This window comes from Abramis brama (assembly GCF_963993115.1).
Source record: "Abramis brama genome assembly, chromosome: 2".
NCBI lineage: Eukaryota > Metazoa > Chordata > Actinopteri > Cypriniformes > Leuciscidae > Abramis > Abramis brama.
This window is the reverse complement of record NC_139964.1, coordinates 66,114,936-66,134,289: the sequence shown is the minus strand read 5'-3', so window position 1 is coordinate 66,134,289 and position 19,354 is coordinate 66,114,936. Positions and strand designations below refer to the sequence as shown.

The 19,354-nt window shown below is 44.8% G+C and overlaps 2 protein-coding genes across 3 annotated transcripts in view; both read right to left on the bottom strand.

Annotated features, from left to right (window-relative positions):
• LOC311075216 (CD48 antigen-like) overlaps positions 1–10,780 on the bottom strand; it is a 31,215-nt gene extending 20,435 nt beyond the window's left edge. Inside the window, exon 1 of the mRNA XM_084102446.1 lies at positions 10,648–10,780. Within this exon, the coding sequence (XP_083958572.1) occupies positions 10,648–10,708 (61 nt within the window). The 5' untranslated portion in view covers positions 10,709–10,780. The remainder of the gene's footprint in view (positions 1–10,647) is intronic.
• The window catches only part of LOC311075227 (uncharacterized protein), a 49,430-nt gene that overhangs the window by 6,688 nt on the left and 23,388 nt on the right, over positions 1–19,354 (bottom strand). Inside the window, exon 5 of one of the 2 annotated variants that reach the window (XM_084102466.1) lies at positions 13,443–13,711. The exons of the other annotated variant lie outside the window; for it this stretch is intronic. The gene's annotated coding sequence lies outside the window, so the exon portion shown is untranslated. Of the gene's footprint in view, positions 1–13,442; positions 13,712–19,354 lie in introns of those variants that run through there. 2 annotated transcript variants of the gene reach the window in all.

Below are 19,354 nucleotides of genomic sequence, written 5' to 3'. Positions count from 1 at the left end.
TCCTCGTCCCCTCCGCCTGGTGTCCAGAATACGGTTAACCGAATACGTCGGTTCCCCATCTACAAGACGCGGCGGTGGGGGAACCGGTACAGGCGGATTAATTGCTGATCGAAACACAGGCTTAATTTTGGAGACATGGAACACGGGGTGTATCCTCCTGTACGCTGGAGGAAGGTTGAGGCGGACTGCCACCGGACTAATAATCTTGGTGACAGTGAACGGGCCAATAAATTTGGGTGCTAACTTATTCGAGACGGAACGGAGAGGAATGTTCTTAGTAGAAAGCCACACTTTTTGACCGACGACGTAAACGGGAGGCTTAGACCGGTGGCGATCGGCGTTAGCCTTAGTGCGCGCCCCCACCTGGAGTAGAGTCTCACGGGCTCTAGTCCAGGTGCGGTGGCACCTCTGGACAAAGGCGTGTGCGGAGGGAACCGCGACTTCAGATTCCAGACTGGGAAAAACAGGTGGCTGGTATCCTACACTACCTTCAAACGGAGAAAGGCCCGTGGATGACACTGGTAACGTATTGTGGGCGTACTCCACCATAGACAGTTGTTGACACCAGGAAGTCGGATTCTTGGAAACCAAACACCGTAACATTCTCTCTAAATCCTGGTTGGCTCTCTCGGTCTGGCCATTGCTCTGAGGGTGAAACCCAGAGGACAGGCTAACAGTCGCGCCCAGTAATTTACAGAACTCTTGCCAGAATTTGGACACAAACTGGGGACCCCTGTCAGAGACCACGTCAATCGGAAGGCCATGTAAACGAAAGACGTGGTCAATGACGGCAACCGCTGTCTCCTTGGCTGACGGCAATTTGGGCAAGGGAATAAAATGAGCCGCCTTCGAGAACCGGTCCACCACGGTCAAAACAACCGTGTTGCCCTGGGAGGGCGGGAGGGCGGTAATAAAATCTAGAGCGATGTGGGACCAGGGTCTCGAAGGGACTGGCAGCGGTTGGAGTAACCCATCTGGCGCGCGATTGGAAGTCTTACCAGTGGCACATACCGAGCAAGCCAAAACAAAATCGTGAATGTCGCGGGCCATCCGTGGCCACCAGAATCGCTGCTTAACCAAAAACCTCGTGCGATTGATTCCTGGGTGACAGGCTATGTTGGAACAATGACCCCACTGAATAACTTCAGACCGTAGTTCCTCCGGCACAAATAAACGGTTCGGTGGACACCCGACCGGGGGCGTTACCCCTTCTAAGGTCTTCTTGACCTTCGATTCGACCTCCCATACGAGTGTGGAGACAAATAGACTCTCCGGTAAAATGCACTCGGGAGTAACCAGGCGTTCGGAACGATCAAAAAGTCGCGATAAAGAATCGGGTTTAATATTCTTGGAACCCGGGCGGTACGAGAGAGAAAAATCAAAACGACCGAAAAAAAGTGCCCACCGAGCCTGCCTGGAGTTTAACCTTTTAGCAGTACGAATGTATTCCAGATTCTTATGATCGGTCCAAACAATAAAAGGTACCCCCGACCCTTCCAACCAGTGGCGCCACTCCTCCAACGCTAGCTTGACGGCCAACAACTCTCTGTTACCAATGTCATAATTACGTTCGGCAGGAGACAGACGGTGTGAAAAATACGCGCAAGGATGCATCCTCTCGTCCGTGGGGGAACGCTGGGACAACACTGCTCCTACCCCCACCTCTGACGCGTCGACCTCCACCACGAACTGACGTGAGGAATCAGGGGCGATGAGAATAGGGGCCGAAACAAAGCGGTCCTTGAGTTTGGCAAACGCGGAGCCAGCCGTGTCTGTCCACCTGAACGTAGTTCGGGGGGAGGTCAAGGCAGTCAGAGGTGCGGCTAGTTGGCTGAAATTACGGACGAAACGTCTGTAGAAGTTGGCGAATCCCAGAAACCTCTGCAGGGCCTTGCGGGAATCTGGAATTGGCCACTCTACCACAGCCTTAACCTTGTCAGGGTCCATGCGAATCCCCTCGGACGAGATAACGTACCCCAAAAATTGAACCGACTGTGCGTGGAATTCGCATTTCTCCGCCTTGACAAAAAGCCCATTCTCTAGCAACCGCTGAAGCACTCGTCGGACGTGCTGCACGTGTTCCTGGAGAGATGAAGAAAAAATCAATATGTCATCCAGGTAAACATATATGAACTGATCTACCATATCTCGCAGCACGTCGTTGACGAGTGCCTGGAAGACCGCTGGACTGTTGGAAAGCCCGAAGGGCATAACCAAATATTCAAAGTGTCCCCTGGGGGTATTAAAGGCGGTCTTCCATTCATCACCCTCCCTGATGCGGACCAAATGATAAGCATTGCGTAAATCCAGTTTCGTGAAGAGAGTCGCTCCCTGCAACCTCTCGAAGGCTGAAGACATCAACGGCAAAGGATAAGTATTCTTTACCGTGATGTTGTTCAGTCCCCGGTAATCAATGCAAGGTCGCAGGGATCCGTCCTTCTTCCCCACGAAAAAGAACCCCGCCCCTGCAGGAGAAGAGGAAGGGCGAATGAATTTGGTTGCCAGAGAATCAGAAATATATTTCTCCATGGCCTCCCTTTCTGGAGCAGAAAGTGAATACAACTTGCCCTTAGGCGGAGATTTACCTGGCAGTAGATCTATAACACAGTCGTAGGGACGGTGAGGAGGAAGAGAAGCAGCTCGAGACTTACTAAACACCTCCTTCAGGTCGTGGTACTCCTCGGGCACGGTTGACAAGTCCGCTGCTTTCTCCTGTAAGACAGACATGGGAACAGACGAACAGGCAGACAAAAGACAAGACTTATGACATTCAGTGCTCCATTCATTGATAGTTCTGTGTTGCCAGTCTATTTTGGGATTGTGTTGAGTGAGCCAGGGGTGTCCAAGTACTATGGGAGCCAGGGGGGAGTCCATGATGTAGAAGGTGATGGTTTCAGTGTGGTTTCCGGAGGTGGTGAGTGTGAGAGGAGCAGTGGACAGGGTAATGACAGGGAGGTCTTGGCCGTTGAGTGCGTGGACAGAGATGCGTTGGGTGAGTGGTAGTAGAGGAATGTGATGTTTGATGGCGAAGTGATGATCCAGAAAATTACCTTCCGCCCCAGAGTCCAAGAGTGCGTGGCAGTGGTGTTGGTGATGCGACCATCTAAGTCTAACCGGGAGGAGAGTAGATGTCGCTGATGGTGTTCCTGAGGTCTTAGCAGCGGAGATCCCACCCGACAGTAGCCTCATAGTTACTGCCGGGCTGGGCCTTTTAACGGACATGAGTTCAGAAAATGTCCAGATCCTCCACAGTACAAACAAAGGCCCAGGGATCTCCGCCTCTCCTTCTCCTCCCGGGAAAGCCGAGCTCTCCCCACCTGCATGGGTTCGGTGTCGTTGATGGGGCTGACCGCGTCGGTGCCACTGGACCTCGGGAGGTTGAAGAAGTGGACTGGAGCTTCGGTTGGCGCGCGTCGACTCATCCGGCCAAGCCTGGAGTCCACCCGCAGCGCCAGCTCTATTAACCCGTGGAGGGTCGTCGGGAGGTCCAGGGCGTAGATCTCCTGATGAACGCGGTCAGCCAGCCCATGCAGGAACATGTCCCACTGCGCCGTGTCGTTCCATTGGCACTCGGCGGCCAGGGTGCGGAACTCAATGGCGTAGTCCGATACAGAGCGATTACCCTGTCTGAGTTCCGCCAGCCTCCTAGCAGCCTCCCTCCCGGCCGCCGCGCGGTCGAAGACTTCCCTCATGGCTTCCGCGAGTGCCTGGAACGACACGCAACAGGGATCTCTATTCGCCCACACCGCCGTACCCCAAAGGGCCGCCCTCCCAGTCAGGAGAGTGAGAACGAATGCCACCTTAGAAGTTTCCGTGGCAAACGTGCGTGGCTGTAGGGCGAAATGCATCTCACAACGGGTAATGAAAGCACGACAATAATCAGGTTCTCCAGCATACCTCTCCGGAACTGGCATCCGAGTTTCAGACTGGGAGAGCGGATCAGCTGGAACGGGGGGCACGAACGCCGTGGGTGGCGCAGTGGGCATGCGCAGATGTTGAATTTGCTGGGTTAGCTCGGACACCTGCGTCACCAGTGCCTGTATGGCACGTCCGTTGTTGTTAAGCCCCTCCTCTTGAGCGTCCATTCGTTGCATGCTAGTGCCGATGAAAGCCTCCATAGACATCTGGGTCTCGCCTGCTGCTTCCATCGATTGGTCAGATCGTTCTGTCATGACGTGCTGGGAAAAAAGGAAGCAAATGCAGGCGATCTCAAGAAAGTACGTTTATTAACACTCAGAACAGAAGTAGACTCATGCAGATCGTGAGGGTCAGACGGCTGTAGCAGGGTGACGCAGGGACTTAGATGGTCGTGATGAATCCGGCGGTGAAACGGCGTGAAGGTGAAGACAGGAACCAGACACGAAGAACAAACAGCACAGGACTCCAGGAAGACACCAACTCAAACGGGAAACACGGCACAAACATCGAGCAACGATCTGACAATGAGAGAAGGATTCAGTGAGTCTTTTAAAGGAACAGGAGATGAGAGACAGCTGGCGCTGAGCTGATTGCGGATGATGTGATTAACTGATAATTAATACGGTGACACCCACACACACACGCACATGGCACACAGACAACAATAACAAATGCACGAGACAAGCAGGAAGCAGCGCACTCATGAACCGTGACAAGATTATTGTAATGCTCTACTGGGTGGTTGCCCTGCACGCTTAATAAACAAACTACAGCTGGTCCAAAACGCAGCAGCTCGAGTTCTTACCAGAACCAGGAAGTACGACCATATTAGCCCAGTTCTGTCAAAACTGCATTGGCTCCCTATTAAACATCGCATCAGTTTTAAAATATTGCTGATTACTTACAAAGCACTGAATGGTTTAGCTCCGCAGTACTTGAGCGAGCTCTTAACGCATTATAGTCCTTCACGTCTATTGCGATCTCAAAATTCCGGCCAGTTAATAATACCTAGAATATCAAAATCGACTGCTGGCGGTAGATCCTTCTCCTATTTAGCGCCAAAACTCTGGAACAGTCTTCCTACCATTGTCCGGGAAGCAGACACACTCTGTCAGTTCAAAGCCAGATTAAAGACACATCTCTTTGACCTAGCATTCACATAATACATTATAGAGTTCTATAGTTCAATGTTAGGCTGCATAGATTAGGTCAGCCGGAACCGAGAACACTTCCCATAAATCCTGATGTACTCGTTACATCATGAGAAGAATGGCATCTACGCTAATTTTAGTGTCTGTGTTTATCCCAAGGTTTTCCTGCAGCCTGCCGGATCCGGGCCGTATCCAGATCTGACGAAGGACCTTCGCCTGGACCCAGTGACAACGCAGTGCTGAAGTGTCAACTAGTCTCTCCCTATGGAGGATCCCTTTACCACTCTACAGATAAGGCGTTGTCGGGAAAATTCGTTTCGCGTTCCTACCCCAAAGCGACAAAATAAAATAAAATTCTTTATCAAAATTTATAAGGAAACACCAGTTCTTTGTTTAGGCTTGGTTTGTAGGGAATTACAAACCTGCGTACATATATTCAAACGCACATAACTATAGAACCCATTCTAAATGCGCATGTGAACGCCATCAGCGTTTCTCACAGGTTCGCGTTTAAAGTCTGTGTAGAGAGAATGGTGTCGTCTTAGCGGCCCCCAATTTAATAACAAATGATCGTTGCGACGGAAGCAAATCAATCAGAACTAACTTTAGATGGAAAATAACTTAATTAAAGAACCTCTATAAAGCCAAAACAATCTCTGTTACTGTAAATTATATGCTTATCTCTGTAAAGCTGCTTTGAAACAATCTAAATTGTTAAAAGCGCTATATAAATGAAGATGACTTGACTTGACTTGACTTTGTTAGAGATAGATACAGCCTTGTGCCATGCAGAATTTAAGCATGGCAGATGCTGCAGGTTTGGCTGTTCTTCCTAGCAACATAAAGCCCAATGTGCCTACGACATTAGGATGGGACAACATAGAAACGAAAAGTAATTGACTGGACAGGGAACATCACATAGGATCAATGGAATTGCAGTCCAGCCTTTGACAGAGGGTCCATCCCTTCCACCAATGTCCTATGAAGTGCCCAAAAGGCAAAGAAGTATCAAAGATGTCATGCCTGAGAACCTACCTGTGTACAATGCCGGCGCTAAGGCCTCAGCTCCTACCATGGTCTATGAAGAAGTAGATTATCAAGAAAGCTGGAACAAGGCCAGAATGAAGAATTTAGTATGGTAGTCACCAGATTGCATGCTCAACAGAATCAACCTATTCCTGGGTTGATTGGCTTCAACATACATACTAGACAGAATGTGACAGTTACTCAAAGTAGCATTGGATATCTTCCTATCATCAATGGCCCTGCCTCTGATATGGCAACCGTACATGAGATATTTGTGCAGCCTCACAAAATCATGAAAACCCCTGATCTGAAAGAGATAATACTTGTACTCGACCAGGCCTTATATACCAAAGCTATGGAAATTAAGTGAAAGCATGAGGTCAAGTTTATTTGGATCATCCTTAGACTTGGAACATTCCACACAATTTGCACGTGCATGGCAGTTATAGGCAAACGCTTTCAGTATGCAGGTTTGAGAGATATATGTATTGAGGCAAGTTTGATTGCGGAAGGCTCAGCTTCAGCTTCAAAAACACTGGAAGGGTGAAGCTACAACAGAGGTGTAAGAGTTCATAAACTGGTTTATGAGGCCTTCTTGAGAATACTTTGGAGACGTTTCAGTGAACAGGAAAACCTAAGTTCTGTAGTGCAAGATGCACTCAAGTTACTGAAAGACCTCAGTGATGACATTTCACTAGACACATTTAAGATGGTTGTCCAAAGCCCATCATTGATCCTGCTGTTTGATGAATTTGAGAAGTACATGGACATACAGCAGCACACAAATATTAATCTCTCCAAATTCTGGATGTTGTCAATGACATGGTAGAAATATTACTGTCAACAAGCCTCAAGGGAAGGGGACTGGGATCTTCATTTGACATCAGTAAGGAGAATGATTCCACTGGTGTGTGCCTATGACCACTTAAATTATGCCAGATATTTGCCAGTATATTATGCACAAATGCAGTTACTCCACAGGGATCATCCGGGCACAGAAGAATACCTTCTGAATGGTGGATTCTCAGTCCAGATAGGATCAGAAAACCCATTTCATATAATGTAGGGAGATATATTGACCCATATTTAATGAAATTTCAAAATTGTGTTATATTTTCCTTAGTTTTTTTCTGTATATTTTCTGTCCTAAAGAGCCTATATATGATTTTATTTTACTTTATTTCATTTCACAGTGATATTTCATCTTAAAATGTAAAATGAAATTTTCATCATGCTACATGTGGTACTGGCTTTAAGTGAGACCTGTGCACCTGTTTTACCATGGAAGGGTTATCTACCTGTGCTATAGTGTATACACCACCATCACCCCTAGGAGCTCTAACTACTTTGTGAACAATGCTGGACCAATGATTTTGTATTTTATGACGACCATGGACACCATAGTCCCGCAGATAAACTTCTTGACCTTCCTGCATCGCAAAATCCCTTCCTGCATGGCGCTTTTTACAAAGCTCAGCAGCTCTATCCAGCCGAGCCCTTGCTCTCATATAGGTTGTTTTAAGTCTCTCTCTATTCTCAACCACCCAGTCTTTCACCTGTCCACTGGCAGGTTCGTCCACTACTGAGAGCAGAAAATCAACTGGAAGTCTGGGGGCCTGCCCGAACATCAAAAAATATGGTGACTCACCGGTGGTCTGGTGAGGAGTTGTATTATATGCAAAACATACCTGTGCTATATGACAAGTCCATGACCTTTTCTGCTCTAAGGACAGTGTGCGAAGTAAGTCATGAAGGGTTCGATTGAAGCGCTCACACTGCCTGTTTCCCTGAGGGTGATATGGGACAGTGTGAGTCTTCTGAACTCCACAACTGGCAGAGCTGGGAGATCACAGCACCCTCAAAACATCGACCTTGGTCTGAATGAATTTGCACCGGTACCCCAAACCTATAAAACCACTCATAGACCAAAATATCGTAGTTGCTTTCTGGTCCCGTGTAGGCACAGCCTATGTGTATTTCGAGAACACATCCGTAATAACAAGGACATGCTCTCTTCCATCAATAGCCTGCTCCAAAGTGGTAAAATCCCACAGTGAAGGACACTCCTGCATGGCTTTCTGCCCTACAGTATTGTAAGAAGACTGAAACTGATTCGTATGAGACCACGGAGCGACTGGCTAGGGTTGGGGGCCGAGAATCCCTGCCGATTCATTGCATTTTCTGCCCGTTACGTTTTCCTTACCGGTAGGCCTTCCACCTGTGTTGCTGTTTGAGCCTTTGGGGAAAGAGAATTCGCTCCCTGCTGGCCTTTTGGCCTCTGTATCTCTCGTACCAATTGTCCAAGGGGTGGCCTTTGTACCTATAGTTAATGTAGGGGAACAGGACGCCCTACTGCAGCCTCATGTCGCGGTAGGAACATTATGTAAAGTTGAGACTGTTTTGCAGTCAGAGGGGCGTGATGTTGTTTTACCATCGGAGGAACAATTATGTCACCAAGCCACTATTGCATTGCAGGCGGTCGAAGTGGATAAAATGGAGGAGGCAATCCAGAATATGGATTTGTCTCAGTTGCCTCAGGACAAACAGGCTCAGGTTAAGTCCCTTTTGCATACATATAGATCTGTTTTTTCAGCTCATAAGGGTGACTTGGGCTGTACTAAGCTCATCACCCATGAGATTCCCCTGCTCGATACTGAGCCAGTACAGCAGAGGTATCAACGTTTGCCCCCTTCAGATCATGAGGTAGTTAAGCAGCATATTCACCAACTGCTGCAGAGTCAGGTGATCAGAGATAGCTCTAGTCCGTATGCCTCTCCGATTGTAGTTGTGAGGAAAAAGGATGGTCAGATTCGTCTTTGAGTTGATTATAGGAAGTTGAACGGTAAGACACGGAAGGATGCTTTTCCTCTGCCCCGGATCGAGGAGTCCCTGGATGCCCTGTGTGGAGCCCAGTGGTTTTCCACGTTGGATCTTGCCAGTGGCTATAACCAGGTTCCAGTGGCGGAGGGAGACAAGTGTAAGACCACCTTTTGCACACCCTTCGGGTCATTTGAGTTTAATCGAACGCCCTTTGGGTTGTTCAATGCACCTAGTACCTTTCAACGGCTTATGGAGCGCATGTTCGGTGACCAAAGGTTTCAGACATTGTTGCTTTATTTAGATGACATTATCATCTTCTCATTTACCATTGCAGAGCACTTGGAGAGGTTGGAAATGGTCTTTGTCTGACTTCAGCAAGAAGGACTTAAGGCCAAGTTAGAAAAATGTTGCTTTTTCCGGCAAGAAGTAGGCTACCTGGGGCATTTGGTGTCTAAAGAGGGGGTGTCTACTGATCCTGCTAAGATCAGCACAGTGGCAGAGTGGAGGCATCCAACCAATACACCTCCAAGTTCAAACACATGCAACAAAGTGTCCCAAGATTGGAAGTACACAGAAAGTGTACTTCCAGGAAGTGCCTGAAAACAACAGCCTGCCGACTACACCAAATGTGAGCGGAGGCTATTGCCACCTAAGACATAGAATATGTTTTGTAAATGCTCCCAACTACAGGGTTTCCAAATAAATGGAAAGAACAAGCAGAGATGTGTACAATCTTTATTTGACACAAGTATAATTATACAAAAAAAAACAAAAAAAAACAAATACAATAACATTCACACAAAAGGAAAAGAATACTAATGTCATAAAGTGGTCACCTGTAAAATCGGATCTTGAACAGTCAATATCAATACCCCATGGGATAAGTCAACATTTGGGAAAGAAAAAAAAAAAAAAATGAAAACAAAAGAATCCAAATAAATTAAATTCAAACAACCTCAATTCACACTTTCATGCAAATTTATAACCAAAAATCACAATCCACACAATAAACAAACAAAAATATAAATGGATAAAGTAAATACTCCCAATCCCAGCAGCTAATAGCCCATGGTGGTTATAAAGGAATTGACAGTAGATAAGAGCGGTGGCAATAACCACCCACAGTACTCAATAACACAATTAACAAGCCACCAAAAAAAGAAATATCAAATTAAAGAAAATACGATTAAATCAACCAATGAATTTTTCAGCACGTTTAAATGTAAAATTGGTAATTTTCATACCTTAAGCTACCTACATGGCACTGCTATCATGCTTTTTTGTGGTCAGGGGGCATGCCTGTTTTGAAAAATAAACATTAGAATTGGTGCCCTTTGTGATACCAATTTTCTGCCCGCCTCATGGACTACAATGTGTATTATAGAGACGCATTTCATGACATCAGGCTGACAATTAGCATCATGTTCACACACAGCGCAACACCTCAGCCTTTACTCCCAATTTCTCTCAGCATGAGGACAGGAGAGCTGTCAGTCAATGGGAAAACATAAGAACTTGTGTTACTTATTTGAAAAAGTAACTCAGATATTTTGATGTAAATTTTAAAAGTAATGTGCTGCTAGTTACCTAAAAAAGTAATCTGAATACTTAGCTTGCAATACTGCGTTACCCTTAACAACACTGTAAAACTAAACTGCTTTAGGTTCGACAAAAAAAAAGAAAAAAAGAAATGCTGCGCCATCTTCAATAAAACGTTATAAACTTTACTTACCTGAAATAGCTTCTGTGGTGATGAACACAACGATGGTGACCATCAAGCATCGATGTGACATTTCTGTTAGACAAAGTACACATTAATGCACTACTATATTTAGCTCAGAACATCTTTTAAAAGCCTGAGACAAGGTGTGAGAACAGAAAATACTAAGGAAGTGCAAAAACAGAAACCACAAACATGTGGTATTGAGTTGATCTAATGTAGGACACATTTTTAAACTGCATGTTTTTATGTTCATACTTCCTAAAGACACATCAATCTCCATCTGAATTTGAAATTTTGTTTTAAAAATGTAAAAATGTCTTTACAAATTTTACATTTGACAGATGATTTCATTCAATTCAATTTTATTCGGGCCTCAGAAGTGATGAGGCAGGGATACAGGCTGAAGAAGACCGGTGTTCTGCTGAATTCCCCGCCAAACTATTACCCTCCTAGTATTGGTAAGTTTAGGATTAGTTGTGGGGAAGGGGTTATGATTAGGGGTGGGGATTAGGCAATCAGGTACTGACTCAAGTCGAAATTCGGCACAACAGCGGCGAAGAAGATGAAGACTCGAGGGTGTGGACTTGGGTGGGAACTGGATCTGCGGACCACAGATTTATCAGGTCCAGGTCCGCTCCTGGCTCTGAGATTGACTGACCTCTCCAATAGCGTCTGGCTGCAGACTTGCACTTGCATTCTCAGACACCAGCGCTTCCTGTGCAAAAAAAAAAAAAGGCATCGGAGAGCAGGTGCCGATTGCAAGAGAAGTCAATTGCATAGGAAGCGCTGGTGTCTAAGAGTGCAAGTCTGCAGCCAGGCCCTTCTTGACCCGCATGCGTCAGCTGCAGCCCCGATTGGGTGTTATAAATGTGCTAATTGCGATGAAGAAACTTTATTATTGTTTTAACGGTAAAACTTTACAATGAGGTTTCATCTGTTTAACATGAACTAAGAATGAACTGCACTCTGTTAATGTTAATTTCAACTTTTACTAAGTAAAAATGGAAATCAAAAGTTGTAGGCCTATTTGCTAACATTAATTAATGCACCGTGAACTAACATGAACAAACAATGAACAGCTGGATTTTTATTAACTAAGATTGTAGGAGCCATGTAATGGGAAAGTCATGTGACCCCATATTTTGTTGACCGTGCAACCTGTACAAAAGAAAACAACATACAAGCTTTAAAGGGGAACATGGCAACTCTAGCCATTTCTTCGCTGATTTTCCCTTTTGTTGTTGCGTGTTTTCTCAACAAGCTCCCCCTACAGCTGTGGGCCGTATAAATTTCACAACACTGTAGTAAAAAAATCTCACTTGCGGCACCCTCTTCCCCCTTTCTACCGCTGCTCATGTGCATTTGTTATTATGGGAGCCGGCCAACTTTATTGTGTGGAGCTATGTCTACCGAGGTGGGTAATACATCATACACATTATCATATGGCGTGTGTGTTTATGTTGAACTGCCGTAAAGCAGTTTGTGTTTCTCGCTCATTCTCATTTCTCACAAGACTTCCTATTTCCAACTTACTGGGACGTTAGTCCCCATGTTGCAAGGTTGGTTTTCCGCCGGGGAACGCCACCATTCTCACCAGAACAGGTTATTTAACCATCCAAATTATTTCTAAACGGATTTATTAAGTTGAAATAGTTGCCAAGTTCCCCTTTAAGGATAAGCGTTTCACAGAAGTTATTCCTGCACTCAGCTCCTTAGCGGTTTTTGGATAGTTTTTATGTGCCGCTACAAAGATTAGCAAAGATTAATAAATATTGTAAAATGTATTGCTCATTGTTAGTTCATTTTAGGTACATTAACTAATGTTAAGTTAACCTTATTGTTAAGTGTCACAATTAACTATGATTTCTATTTTGTGTGTGTGTGTGTGTGTGTGTATATATATATATATACACAGTATAAAGTACTGTGCAAAAGTCTTAGACATGTTAGTATTTTCACCCCAGAAAATGGGTTTAAGTCAGTTATTCATATCTTTTGCTGTAGCGTGTCAGTTGGAAATATTAGCTTACATTTCCAAACATTCCTTTTGCGATTAATTGTAATAATCCAATGAGATTTTTGGATGCACAGGGAGTCTGACAACAGCCACTGTCATGATTCCTGTCCTGTGTTTCCCTTGTCTGGTGCATTTTTGATATTTCCTGTTCTGTGCCATGTTTTGTAGTCCTTTGTAGTCTTTCTTGTTTATTAGTCTCCCCAGGTGTTTCAGATTAACCACGCCCCCTTGTTATCTTGTTTAGCTTGTTTGCCCATGTATTTAAGCTTTGTGTCTAGTCTCAGTCTTTGTGAGTTCTTGTTTTTGTATGTTGGCTGTTTGGTTCCTGTGTCCTGTTTCCAGAGTCTGAGTTTGTCTAGTTTTAGATTTATTAAATAAAGTTTGCTGCATGTGGATCCTGCTTTCTCCTATCATTCAGCCAGCAACGTTACAGCCACTATGAGTGTATATACACTCTAAAAAGTTTTACTATGATTTACTCAACTTTTTGGGTGAAACATTTTTACACTTAAAAATATTGATTAAATTTTAAAGCAGTGAAATCAATTACAATACACTGTATGAACTGAATAAATGTAAGTAAAAAATTTAAGTAGATCTGAGTAACTGTATCTGGTACATTAACAAATAAAAATGAGTAGAAATAATTGAGGGAAAATATATTAAAAAAACATTGTTTGAGTAATATTAACTGTTTTTATTTATGAGTAATATTAACTGTTTTTATTTATGAGTAATATTAACTTTTTTATTTTCTCTAAACCTTTGTAAAATATTATTCCATACAACCATGACATTGGCCTTTATTATCGATGAGTAAAGTTACATCCATACAACATATTTTACACAGTTTTAACAAGTATACAATATTGCCTACATTTAAACTCATTTAACAAACATTTTAGAAGTAAAAATGAAACATTTAAACATTCAGGTAGCCTAATTTAAGTGTAATCAACCGGTCTGTTATCTAATTTCCACCGGATCAGCGCTGGTTCTCGTGCCGGAGACGGACTCACGCTCTGCGGGTGAACTTCGAACTTCAGACTCCATAACCTGCCAATAAACAAACAGTGCACAGTTCTGAGAACATTTTATCATCTAAATTAGTTATACTCATTATCTTTAGGAATAAAGTTGCGTGTTTTATGCAAGGCATCAGGCATTTCAATCAGCGAAAAGACAGACGTGACATTCCTTTAGGTGACTCACATTGCGTCCCAGTATATTTAGGTATACAGATAGATAGATTGCAAATATTACATTTATATGAAATATTAAAACTTCATTATTCTTTGCCATTTTATAATGAAGGACCTCCCAATAATCAGACTCATGAAATTGACTGCAATGGATATATTCAACAGACGTGTGCAAGGGCCCCATGGAAGAGCTTCTTTTCCTCAAAATGGAAGAGGAGGACAAGGAAATGGCCCTCCGAAATCTAATGAACCAGTTGGAAACTGTTCTTTTTAAATTGAACATATTGTCATATTATTTGTTGTTGAAATGTCTTAGTAGTAATGTTTCATTTGTTTACATTAGTTAGTGTTTGGTAATGAAAATGTTTATATTCATGTTAATTCAGTGTATTAACTAAAGTTAACAAATACACATTTTGATTTTAAAATATATTTGTAAATGTTTTAAAAACTTAAATTTGTGTTAAAGGGACAGTTCACCCAAAAATGAAAATTCTGTCATTTACATACCCTGAAGTTGTTCTGACTAAACTTGTATGAGTTTATTTCCTCTGCTAAACAAAAAAGAAGATATTTTGAATAATGTTGGTAACCATTGAATTCCATAATAGGGAATATGGACCAGAAATGGTTTGGTAATCATCATTCTTTAAAATAACTTTTTTTTGTGTGTGTGTTCAACAGAACAAAGAAACAGGTTTATCAGAACAACTTGAGGGCGAGTAAATGATGACAGAATTTTTAATTTTGGGTGAACTATCCTTTTAAATAATGTAGTTAACTAATGTTAACAAATGAAACCTTATTGTAAAGTGTTACCAGTGTCTTTTTAAATGAGAAGTACATGTTGCACTTTTTTTTTAATTTAATGTTTATCTTAAATTATAAAATAAAACATATATTTGGCATCAAATATCCATACTCTGTGTCTTTAAGTATTTGTTACAAAATGAACATGAGTTTAATATTATCTCATAATAAGCCTACAGTCAAAAACACTATAATATTACTTTAGTTAACTACATTGTTTAAAATGAATCTCAATAAATAATCAGATCATGTATTTTTAGTAATTAAGGTATTGTTGAATATTGTCTGGAGATATTGAGTCTGAGTAGACCATGTTCTCCACCTCCATTGTCGACGCGGCCACTCAGAGCATTGGCCGTAAGGTCTCCGGTGCCTGTCGAGGCAGCAATCCTCGAACCCGGTGGTGGACACCGGAAGTAAGGGATGCTGTCAAGCTGAAGAAGGAGTCCTATCGAGCCTGGCTGGCTTGTGGTACTCCTGAGGCAGCTGACGGGTACCGGCAGGCCAAGCGGACTGCAGCCCGGGTGGTTGTGGAGGCAAAAAAATCGGGCTTGGGAAGAGTTCGGTGAGGCCATGGAGAAGGACTATCGGTTGGCCTCGAAGAGATTCTGGCAAACCGTCCGGCACCTCAGGAGGGGAAGCAGTGCCCTACCAACACTGTTTACAGTGGAGATGGGCAGCTGTTGACCTCAACTGGGGATGTCGTCGGACGGTGGAAGGAATACTCTTCCATCACCCAAGCTGAAGTCTCCGAGGTAGTTAAGAAGCTCCTCAGTGGCAAGGCACCGGGGGTGGATGAGATCCGCCCTGAGTACCTCAATTCTCTGGATGTTGTGGGGCTGTCTTGGCTGACACGCCTCTGCAACATCGCTTGGCGGTCGGGGACAGTACCTTTGGGCTGGCAGACCGGGGTGGTGGTCCCTCTTTTTAAGAAGGGGGACCGGAGGGTGTGTTCCAACTACAGGAGGATCACACTTATCAGCCTCCCCGGGAAAGTCTATGCCAGGGTACTGGAGAGGAGAATATGGCCGATAGTAGAACCTCGGATTCAGGAGGAACAGTGCGGTTTCCGTCCCGGTCGTGGAACACTGGACCAGCTCTATACCCTCTCCAGGGTGCTGGAGGGTTCATGGGAGTTTGCCCAACCAGTCCACATGTGCTTTGTGGATTTGGAGAAGGCATTCGACCGTGTCCCTCGCAGCGGCCTGTGGAGGGTGCTCTGGGAGTATGTGGCCAGGGGCCCTTTGCTTAGGGCTGTCCGGTCCCTGTATGACCGGAGCAGGAGCTTGGTTCGCATTGCCGGCAATAAGTCAGACTGTTTCCCGGTGCATTTTGGACTCCGGCAGGGCTGCCCTTTGTCACCGATTCTGTTCATAATTTTTATGGACAGAATTTCTAGGCGCAGCCAGGGGCCGGAGAGTGTCAGGTTTGGGGACCACACGATTTCGTCTCTGCTTTTTGCGGATGATGTTGGCCCCATCAGACCAGGACCTTCAGCGTTCACTGGGGCGGTTCACAGCCGAGTGTGAAGCAGCTGGGATGAGAATCAGCACCTCCAAATCCGAGGCCATGGTTCTCAGTCGGAAAAGGGTGGCTTGCCCACTTCAGGTTGGTGGAGAGTTCCTGCCTCAAGTGGAGGAGTTCAAGTATCTTGGGGTCTTGTTCACAAGTGAGGGAAGGATGGAACGGGTGATTGAAAGACGGATCAGTGCAGCTTCTGCAGTAATGCGGTCGGTGTACCAGTCTGTCGTGGTGAAGAAAGCTCAATTTACCGGTCAATCTACGTTCCTACTCTCACCTATGGTCATGAGCTGTGGGTCATGACCGAAAGGACAAGATCCCGGATACAGGCGGCCGAAATGAGCTTTCTCCGCAGGGTGGCTGGGCGATCCCTTAGAGATAGGGTGAGAAGCTCGGTCACTCGGGAGGAGCTCAGTGTAGAGCCGCTGCTCCTCCACATTGAGAGGGGCCAGCTGAGGTGGCTCGGGCATCTGTTCTGTTCCGGATGCCTCCTGGACGCCTTCCCGGGAAGGTGTTCCGGGCACGTCCCACTGGGAGGAGGCCCGGGGAAGACCTAGGACATGCTGGAGGGACTATGTCTCCCAGCTGGCCTGGGAACGCCTCGGTGTCCCCCCGGAAGAGCTGGAGGAAGTGTCTAGGGAGAGGGAAGTCTGGGCATCTCTTCTTAGACTGCTGCCCCCACGACCCGGCCCTAGATAAGCGGAAGAAGATGTATGTATGTATGTATGGTTAGAATGCTTGTGCACAGATTAAAGAAACCAAACACGTTTTAAAATATTAAATTTAATAGAAGTGTTATGGTAAAAAAGGAATTATAATAAAAAAAAAAGGATGATAAAAATCACAGTGACTGAAGGATTGACAGTTGCAACAACAAATCTTATGCTTGAATCTAGTGAAGAAACAAAACATCCCGAGACACATTAAAATGATCAGAATTAGGTTAGTAAATTACATATTACATTACTGAATTATTGCATTATATAGATAAAAACCATAAACATGTTTATCTAGTTGTACTTTTATATTTATGCTGTTAAGATATTATCTGCTGTCTAGCCTTTAAACAGATCTCTCTCTCGGAGCGGATCACTGGTCTCTTTATTGCACTGTTATCGGGTGTACAGGTGTAGAAGTTTTCTGGATTTCGTTTGTTTTTGTCTGTGATGGACTCTCCTTTCAGGTGGAATGCTGAACACATCCGTTCTTCTCTAGTAGAATTCTTGCCGATGATTATCACTGTTCTCGCATCTTAAATACATCAGCGTGTCCACCTCTTCTGGGAACACATTTCATAGCGTGGGTTCGGAGTAGACATCTTGGCGATGTTTGTATCCAAGATGGTCAATGAGACAATTCCAATGAAGACCTAGAGCTGGCTCTTGTGGGTCTGAACTATGCTCAGTACGCCACAATTCGGTCCTGGCTGCTCTGGCTTCAACTGGGAGATGTTCTACTACAGAAGGTACATTACTGGCCCACTGGCGGATTTCAAAGCCACCAGAAGACAAAAGACTGTGCATACTGTAGCCTTTAGCCTGGTTTACATCAGACCCTTCTCAGTCGTATCTGAGAGTGGGTCTGGGGAAGCTTCATTCACATCCCATTTCCAAAGGGGCGTCACCAACGGACGTTGCTCAAATGCCTCTAGGTGCAATTGGATAGACCTAAAACCAATCAGAGCAATCGTCATCGTGTAAAGCCCGCCTCAACGTTTGTGATTGGTGCCAAGATTTGGAAAGATTGGAAATGGGCTTGAATGGGCTCTTGGCCAGACTGATTTGCAGAGCAAATCTAAATTTGCTGAAAGTTCGTCTGGGTTTTCCCAGGCTAACGAGCCTTCTCTGTGGAGTCAAGACTCTGCAAACCGTTGTCAACATAGAATGGCTGCTCTATAGACCTTTGAACATCTTCGTAGCCTTCGCTGTTGTCCTTAACATGCCTTTGGAGTGCGTATGTGGCACAACAAGGACAGCAGGTTGTCCCAAAAGGAAAGACCCAGTTCATCAGTCCATGATGGATCTTGTATCTACGTCTAGAGTTGTCAGTTGGGGAAATTTCAAAAGAAACGGATGCCCCTTTCAGGTGAACGACCTCATGCCCTACAGTTCTCAGTGAGAGTTAATGTGTTTCTGGTTCTTTCTGTAGCTGGAGATATTGTGCAGTGGAAGAAAGGAGAATAGTCCGCTCATCATCCAGCTAAGCATATGCCTCTAGTGTCAACATGAATCAACATGCACCAATGTTACATTTTTCTAAATGTCATGATCATTTGTTAACAAACAAGTATTCATTACTTCAATGAGCTCATTGTTTCTGCATTAAATTATTACATTGTTTAAATTAATACAATTTGATACACGATCCAAGATGGCGCCGTGGATGGCTGCCTCGGTGTTGAGCTCTCCAGTTGTTACACTGTTTTTGTTAGTTTGTCCTGTTTTATGTTTGTCATACGCTATCAGTTATACCAGGGACGAACTGCTGAACATTCGGCAGCGCACACCAACTGATCACCAACCAGTTTTTGATTCTTCTGGCATTTTGCGGAACATTGTCGTCGGTTGCGCCGCTGCACTGTGGAAACAGTATAAGACGCGCAGGCGTGGGAAGCGAGCCGGCACACTTGTTAAGCTCAGGCAGCGCGGATTCAGAACGGCGCTGCCTAGCATCCATCTGGCGAATGTCCGCTCTCTCCCTAACAAAATGGACGAACTGCTTCTGCTCTCACACAAAAACAAGGACTTTACCAACTCTGCTGCTCTGTGTTTCACGGAAACCTGGCTGAACGAAGCCATTCCGGACAGCGCGTTACATCTACCGGACTTTCAGCTGTTCAGAGCGGATCGCGATATGGAGTCAACGGGGAAAACGCGCGGTGGTGGGACATGCTTTTACATCAACAGAAGGTGGTGTACTGATGTAACTGTGTTAAGGAAGATGTGCTGTCCTGATGTGGAAGTGCTTTTCATTAACTGCAAGCCGTTCTACTCGCCGCGGGAGTTTTCCTCGCTCGTTCTCATCAGTGTTTACATTCCACCGCAAGCACACGTGAGTACGGCGCTGCAACAGCTGGCTGATCTGATCACAGAAACAGAACAACAACACCCGGACTCTGTTCTTATCATTCTCGGAGACTTTAATCAGGCAAAACTCACACGTGAGC